The sequence below is a fragment of the Nicotiana sylvestris genome, chromosome 6, assembly GCF_000393655.2.
Source record: "Nicotiana sylvestris chromosome 6, ASM39365v2, whole genome shotgun sequence".
Classification (NCBI taxonomy): Eukaryota; Viridiplantae; Streptophyta; class Magnoliopsida; order Solanales; family Solanaceae; genus Nicotiana; species Nicotiana sylvestris.
In genome coordinates this window covers 153,450,961-153,458,791 of record NC_091062.1, presented here as the reverse complement: position 1 = coordinate 153,458,791, position 7,831 = coordinate 153,450,961, and the positions used below count along the sequence as shown (strand labels likewise).

Below are 7,831 nucleotides of genomic sequence, written 5' to 3'. Positions count from 1 at the left end.
TGAATAAGATGTAAGAAGAAGACAAAGGAACTATTTTTAGCTAGGTGGCATCACAGAAAAGGTATATAATTCTCCAAGTAATGTGTAGTCCATCTCGGAATCCCCTTTTTTGTTTTCTCTGTATCCCAAAAACATTAAAAAAAAAAAAACTATACCGTGGATTTATTTATTTTATATATATGTATAAAAAAATTACCCTAATTATATGCGGTTTAACTTTTCCATTAAGGGGGTTCAATTCCTCATGGGAATTTGAAGGGTGTGCTGGAGAGTTGAAGTATCGTGGAAGATCACTTGTTATTTTAATTCAATACACATTAATTAAGACGTTTAACATCTAGGGTTTTTGTATGCTATAAGTTTGTCCTAACCAAAAATATTGACATAAAAAATGCTAATGTAGTCGTAGTTTGATGTTTGTTACCCAAGATTGTCAATGGCCATGTAATTCTGCTAAACTTTGGAATAATTTTAACTAGAGATAGCAATGGAACGGGTAAGGACGCGAGGCGGGGCGAGTTTTGCGGTTTGTCTTTAACCAATTGCCAACAATATATGTACTTATGGCATGATCTTTAAAGCCTTTGTATTTGTTAAAAGTTGTATGAATGAAATCTCGATCGGAAAAAAATGTTGTCCTTTAATTTGTACGACATATCGTGTCTAACATTATTCTAAATAACAGAAAAGTAGAACAGCGAGAACAGCATATAATGAAAATAAGAGGAACAACTTTATCTTCCACTTCCATCTTCATCTGTGAAGTGCGAACGAAGATGGTGAATGATTCTCTAGAGTCAAAATTTATATTAACAAAGTTTTTTTTTATACATTAAATTATACCTTGATTTACTATAAAATAATTAATATAAAGGAGTATGACAATTCTCAAGGTTAATCTTACGTATTGTCACTGAATTTTATCCAGTAAAGCATCAAAATTATTTTTGTCATATTAATTTTCGACTTTAAACTATTTGTAGTAGGGTCAAAATAAATAAAACTTGAGTAAAAAGTACTCACCTTCTAATAAGTTCCCACAATGCTAACGTAGGCGGGAAAACGTTGACACGTGTCAACAACTGGCTTTTGCCGCCACATTCCTCAATGAATTTTTACTTTCACAACATTCCTCAATGATAAGAATTCTATCGTTACCTATCCCTTATAATTTATTAAAAAGGTTTTATATAAAAATAAATATGTTATCTTTAATATTTTATTATGCTCTTTATCCAGACCCTTTATCATTTCATTTTAAACAATTCTAATGATTGCATGATAATTCATTTAAAATATTCCTTAGAAGTATATATTCCAGATCGATACAATAATCATAAAACTATATATATCGCTTAGAGGAGTCCCATCTAAAACATGGAGTATATATATTCTCAGTCTTCATCTTCCCATAAACTTTTATTGTAATCATATTAACAAATACATTGCCCCAGATTCGTGAGGTAAAAGTTAAAAACTCTATTATTATTACAACATTTTTCCTAAGACTCGGGGAAAAATTAAATAAGATACTAATTGTCCATCCATGAATGGCAATGGTTCTTTTTTTGTTTTTCACTAAGAAGGGAAAAGAGGCATAATAATAATAGGAGTAATACTTTTGGATTATTTCCAAGATTTATATTCGAAGATGTTTGACTGGTGCGCTTATTTGCAACGTACAATTAAATTATGCTCTTTAATTGGTTTCAATTATTTAAGGGAATCAAATAATATTGTAATTCAGAAGAACTGATTCTCTTTCAACAACAGTGGGTGAGAATTGAAGAAATGCATGCGAGGAATTTTTTTCAGCTTTTGATCTAAAGGCTCTCTTTTAAAGAGAAAATTTTAAATATTAATATTCTAATGTTTAATTGCTTTACTACTACTATAAAAATGTTCGATCATTACTTAAATGAACCACACAACTCTTCAAGCTTGTCCCTCCTCTATTTTGGTTTTATACATTTTGTTTCCTTTTGTATAAGGAATTTGAATTGTATTTGCTTCCTCAATTTGGAAAGAGGTTTTTTACGAAATCAAATAATGACGGTAAGTACCATTTGTTTTGTTTGCTCATCTTTCGTTTTTCAAGATTTCTTTTATTCCTTTATTTGTCTACTCGTGGTCGTGGTATACTACACAATATGTTTCATTTAATTAAACATACATTTCTACTTAATTAGGTTACTAGTTACTACTGACTTTATTCGTATCAGTTTGATTTAAGTTGATTACGCTAGTCATAGTATGGTGATTATTCTTTTTTACTTAACGAGATTATTTATGGGTTTCAAATGCATGATCTACCTTACAGTGTAATAAGTCAATATTCCAATAATTGTTAGTAGTAATTAGGTTTAAATCAAACAAACGAAGTAACACTCATTTGCTTTTTCTTTATACCCTCCCGGGGAGCAAAACGTATGACAAATGGGAAAAAAGAAATAATAAAAGAGGAAAAAAAAGGAAGATTGTGTTTTTTTTAAAAAAAAAAAAAAAACTTTTACTCAAAATCTTCTTAGAACTGTCGACTTTTTATGACTATGATATGATAGTATTACTTTTAAACTACCAAGAGATATTTTTGTTGATAGTGAAAAAGGTGAAAGTTGGGGAGAAACTTTAAGCCAGGGAAAAGTATAGTATCTAGAAACGATGAAATACGAAATCACCAACTACATGTTTTAAGTCAAATTTATTATTTAACTATAATAATGACTTTATATTTTGGCGGAGGATGTGTTAGCTAAGGAAAAGAAGGTTGGAACTTAGGAAGGGGTAGTTCATAGTTGGGAATTGATTTTGGAAAGAAAAAAGAAATGATAGGAGTATGATATTTAGAAGGCCGTAATGAGTCAACCTAACAGAAGAAGTGGGTGGAAACAGAGGTCCAATATCTCAACATTGGTCTTTGACTAACGCGTCTCCTCATGTTCTTTTTCCTATCACCTCTATAATGTTTCAAAACAAAATTATTTTATTCTCCAATTTGCACGAAGAAATGATAATGGACTATTAAAAAAATTCACTACTACTTTATGGAATTTTAATTAGTCGCCGTTTAGTCCTACTAAAGGTAGTTTTAACCCTCTTTTTCTTTACTATTTATTAATGGTAATAATATTACGCATCAATCATCATGATCATGCATAGCTAACTAAAGATTGAATGATGCAAGTACCCAAAAAATAAATTATTTTTAATCTCAATGTTCTCCACACTAAAAAAAAGACAGCAGTACCTTATTTATAATATTGCAAAATCTACTTTGATAAAAATTACTTCATAGTTTTAGTGCAAAATCTACTTTATAGAATTTTGACTAGAAAACATATTTTGAGAGATTGATTATAGAAACAAAAACACCAAATCCCAAATAATTTAGGTTATAAATTTCAAAACCTATTTAGAAATTGATTAAAGAAGGTATGGGCTACTTCCTCACTTGCCTCTTATTTAAAGCCCCCTGCTCTGCATGTTTTTCCTTCAAATTAAACACACAACCCTCTGCACTTATTTCAGTCTCTTCCTCTGTTACATATCAATCTTTACTCAGAAACTCCATAACTAAATCTTTAAAACCCCCCATCACTTTCGTGTTTCACCTTATTTATTTCGTGTTACAAAGAAAAATCCCACTTGGGTACTTGCAAAATCATTGGAGTTTCCCTATTGCTCTGTTCTGTTTCACTAGTTTAGAATCAGTTCGAGTTTAGAACATAGTGTGCGGTCCATTATTGAACTTAAAAGAAACATCTCTTTTCTATTTGTGGGTAAAGCAGTAGAATAGGACTAATTAAATTTCTGTTTCTTGAAACAAAAAAAGATGGGAGATAACAACCATCACCAAGTGTTTGATGTATCCGCCAATGGCTACGGTGAATCCAAGTGTTTTGACGATGATGGTCGTCTTAAAAGAAGTGGTAGTGTTTGGACTGCAAGTGCTCATATAATCACAGCAGTTATTGGTTCTGGAGTTTTGTCATTAGCTTGGGCCACTGCTCAGCTTGGTTGGGTTGCTGGTCCAGCTGTTTTGCTTCTCTTCTCCTTTGTTACTTACTACACTTCTGCGCTCCTCGCTGATTGTTACCGTTCTGGAGATCAAGTTTCTGGCAAAAGAAACTATACTTATATGGATGCTGTCCGAGCCAATCTTGGTATATAAAATTTCTCTCTTAATTTTATATGAAAAATTTGTTGTTTAGCGTTTATGTTTATATTGATTTGGGTGTGTTTTTGTTTGAATTCAGGTGGGCTTCAGGTGAAGATTTGTGGGGTAATTCAGTATGTGAATCTTTTTGGAGTTGCAGTTGGCTATACTATTGCATCTTCTATTAGCATGATGTAAGTAATTGCAGCACTGCTTTATTTTTTCCGGAAACAGCCGTGGAAACGGCCGATTGCAGAAATGCATTGTCAGGCTGGTGGATTATAGACCCTTATGGTCCGGCGTTCTCTGGACCCCGTGCATAGCGGGAGCTTAGCCCACTGTTGGCTAATTTTATTAACTTGTGAATGAATTTACAGGGCTGTGAAAAGGTCTGATTGTTTCCATAAGCATGGACACAGAGCAGCTTGCAATGTTTCAAGCACTCCATACATGATTATGTTTGGAGTAATGGAAATCCTCTTCTCACAAATCCCAGATTTTGATCAGATTTGGTGGCTTTCTATTGTGGCTGCTGTTATGTCTTTCACATACTCTACCATTGGTCTTGGTTTAGGAGTTGCCCAAGTTGCAGGTCTGTTGAAATTTACCTTTTTTTACCTTCAAAATCTTGCAATTTTAGCTACTGTTTTACTCACTCTCTTTTGTCCTTGCCCTGCCTTTTGAATTGCAGAAACAGGAAAAATCCAAGGAAGTCTCACTGGGATTAGTATTGGAACAGAAGTAACTGAAATGCAGAAGATTTGGAGAAGCTTTCAAGCTCTTGGAGCTATTGCTTTTGCTTATTCTTACTCCCTCATCCTTATTGAGATTCAGGTAAAAATTACTTGCTTAGAGGAATTATATCAACATGTCTCATTACAATTACTTGAACAAAAGGGCACACATAGATCCCGCTATGCGCAACCGGACCACAAGGGTCTATTGTACATAGTCTTACCCTTTATTTCGGTTAGAAGCTGTTTCCACGGCTCGAACCCGTGACCAGTGGCGGAGGCAGGATCTCTACGAAGGGGGTTCAAAAAAAAAAATTTGTATCTAATGGGAATTGAACTCATGACCTTATGTAGATTTTGAACCCCCTTGACCACTAAACTACACTTTTGAATTGTGTTAAGGAGGTTCAAAACTTAATATATAGAGGTAAAAAACAGATTTTGCCTTATATATACAGTGTATTTTTTCGGCCGTGACCTCCTGACAACAACTTTACCAGTTACGCCGAGGGCTCCCTTCCTTCCTTGTTGAACAAAAACATAATGTAATCATTACTGACTTTGATGTTATAATTTGTTGAATAATTTATAGGATACACTGAAAGCACCACCATCAGAAGCCAAGACAATGAAAAAGGCAACACTACTTAGTGTGGCAGTAACAACAGTTTTCTACATGCTTTGTGGCTGCTTTGGATATGCAGCATTTGGAGACCAATCCCCTGGAAATCTACTAACTGGATTTGGATTCTACAACCCTTACTGGCTTCTGGATATCGCGAACGTAGCCATTGTTGTCCATCTAGTGGGTGCATACCAAGTTTACTGTCAACCCCTTTTCGCCTTTGTTGAAAAAACAGCATTTGAATGGTACCCTAGCAACAAATTCATCACGAAAGAGCTCGATGTCCCAATCCCTGGCTTTAAGCCTTTCAAGCTCAACCTTTTCCGTTTAGTTTGGAGGACGATTTTCGTGATCATTACAACAGTTATTTCTATGTTGATGCCATTCTTTAATGATGTTGTTGGGATTCTTGGAGCTTTTGGATTTTGGCCTCTTACAGTTTATTTCCCGGTGGAAATGTACATTGTGCAAAAGAAAATTCCGAAATGGAGTGCAAGGTGGATTAGTCTACAAATACTTAGTGGTGCTTGCCTTGTTATATCAATTGCTGCAGCTGCTGGTTCTTTTGCTGGAGTTGTTTCTGATTTAAAAGTTTACAGGCCTTTTAAAACACCTAATTAAACATTATATTTGGGACTCACCAATTATTGTTGATGTTCATTAATTAAACAAGGCCTGAAGAGTTGTTATTGTGTAGGTTTTTTTTCAGTTCATTGACAAGAAGAGAAAAAAGGCAGGTCCTTTTTATGTATTTATGTACGACTCTTATTTCACTGCAAAGATGAAATAGGAAATTGAATCAAAAGTTTCTGTGCATTTCAACTTTTGTCTTATTATTTGGATAGAATGTCCTTGAGGTGAAATCGTATATTGGGAATGAATCCTATTATTGATGGTCAAAATATATAATTGCAAAATTATTAGATAAAGTTTCTTTTAGTAACCCGTGAATCCATAATTGGTTTCTAAAATTCAATAAAAACGAAATAGCACATGGAGATGGAGCAATTGGACAAAAGGTTCAATCGGGACACATTAGGACTGGACAAGTCATTATACCGTATAGTCAATAGATTCGTTTGATTTGGGCAATTATTTTACCTAACTTAGAGTCATAGCTTTAAAATTCTTTTACTATCTTTTTAAGAAAATTAAAATCACCATGTGTCTATAATCTTACCAGCAATACACTTAATCACGTAACGTAATTGTGCATTTGAGGTGTTAAATGCATGAATATGATTTTTAGTCTTTGACTGTGTTTGATCATGTAGATATTGCCTTGAGTGGTTTGGATCACGTTGAAAGTGTTTTGGCTTTTGGTTGAAGTTGGCCGAAAATAGTTTTGAAACAAGGACATAGATGGCATGTAGCTTAGCTCTATAGCGCTAGGGCCAAAACCATAGTAAAAGGGAAGAAGATAACGATGTTTTAACCTACGACTTCAAAACCAACATGTATATGAGTTTAAATAAGTAACTCTCCTTTTCAAGTTATGTGACACATTTTTTTTATTTATAAAAGCATGACATATTCATATAGTTAGAAAATATTTTAGCTTTAAATTTTTCGTTTTATCCATTTTATGCTTAACAATGAGAAGTTTTTGTAACCACACAAATATTATGACGCCACAATACTTTTACTCTTTAAAATTTTAAGACTATAAGGATGATTTGGTATGATGTATTACGAAAAATAATATATGTATTAGTTTTGATATTATTAATTCCTTGTTTGATAGTATTTTTTAACCTAGTTATACACCCTATTCAATATTATTTTTATACATAGCAAACCATGACATTAAAAATACCATAATATTTGATACATGGATAAACATGTATAAAGACAAAACTGTCCTTCCATAACCTTTAATACGACAAATTAAATAGTCGATAAAAGATAATTCCAGCATAACTAATCACAGTATAACTAATCCCATTATTACTAATCCCAACATCACTCATACACCTTATTCAATATTATTCCTATATATCCTTGTAGAGTGTAGACACCGAAATGGATCAAGTTAAATCCGAAATTCAAGATATTATAAGACGACTTTTGAAATTCTAGGAGTCTATTAAGATTGCTTGGAGGTGTTACTCTACCAAAGCCCTAACTTGGAGGTTACTCTACCCTAACCCTAGGTCACTCCTATAAAAAGGGTTACATATTCCCTTAAAAAGTATTTCAAAAATGGAGATCACCTCGAATATTCCAGAACTCACAGGATACTTACAAAGAGATCAAGATGTGGTTGGATAGTTCTTGATAATCAAATACTTTAAGAAGTTCCACAACATACTTTCA

The 7,831-nt window shown here is 33.2% G+C and overlaps 1 protein-coding gene across 1 annotated transcript; it reads left to right on the top strand.

The window, feature by feature from the left end:
• The first annotated feature begins 1,921 nt into the window (after positions 1-1,921).
• LOC104218691 (amino acid permease 3-like) lies at positions 1,922-6,337 on the top strand. Its single transcript, XM_009769243.2, has 6 exons — positions 1,922-2,055; positions 3,833-4,163; positions 4,257-4,350; positions 4,534-4,748; positions 4,848-4,990; positions 5,483-6,337. The coding sequence occupies exons 1-6, from the start codon at positions 2,050-2,052 to the stop codon at positions 6,134-6,136; spliced, it is 1,443 nt and encodes a 480-aa protein (XP_009767545.1). The 5' UTR covers positions 1,922-2,049; the 3' UTR covers positions 6,137-6,337.
• The last annotated feature ends 1,494 nt before the right edge of the window (positions 6,338-7,831 follow it).

What these genes read in the sequence shown, in the direction of transcription:
- LOC104218691 (XM_009769243.2), top strand. An exon ending in TGCTGTCCGAGCCAATCTTG is followed by an intron (nt 4,164 to 4,256) that starts GTATATAAAATT and finishes GTTTGAATTCAG; the next exon opens with GTGGGCTTCAGGTGAAGATT. An exon ending in GCATCTTCTATTAGCATGAT is followed by an intron (nt 4,351 to 4,533) that starts GTAAGTAATTGC and finishes ATGAATTTACAG; the next exon opens with GGCTGTGAAAAGGTCTGATT.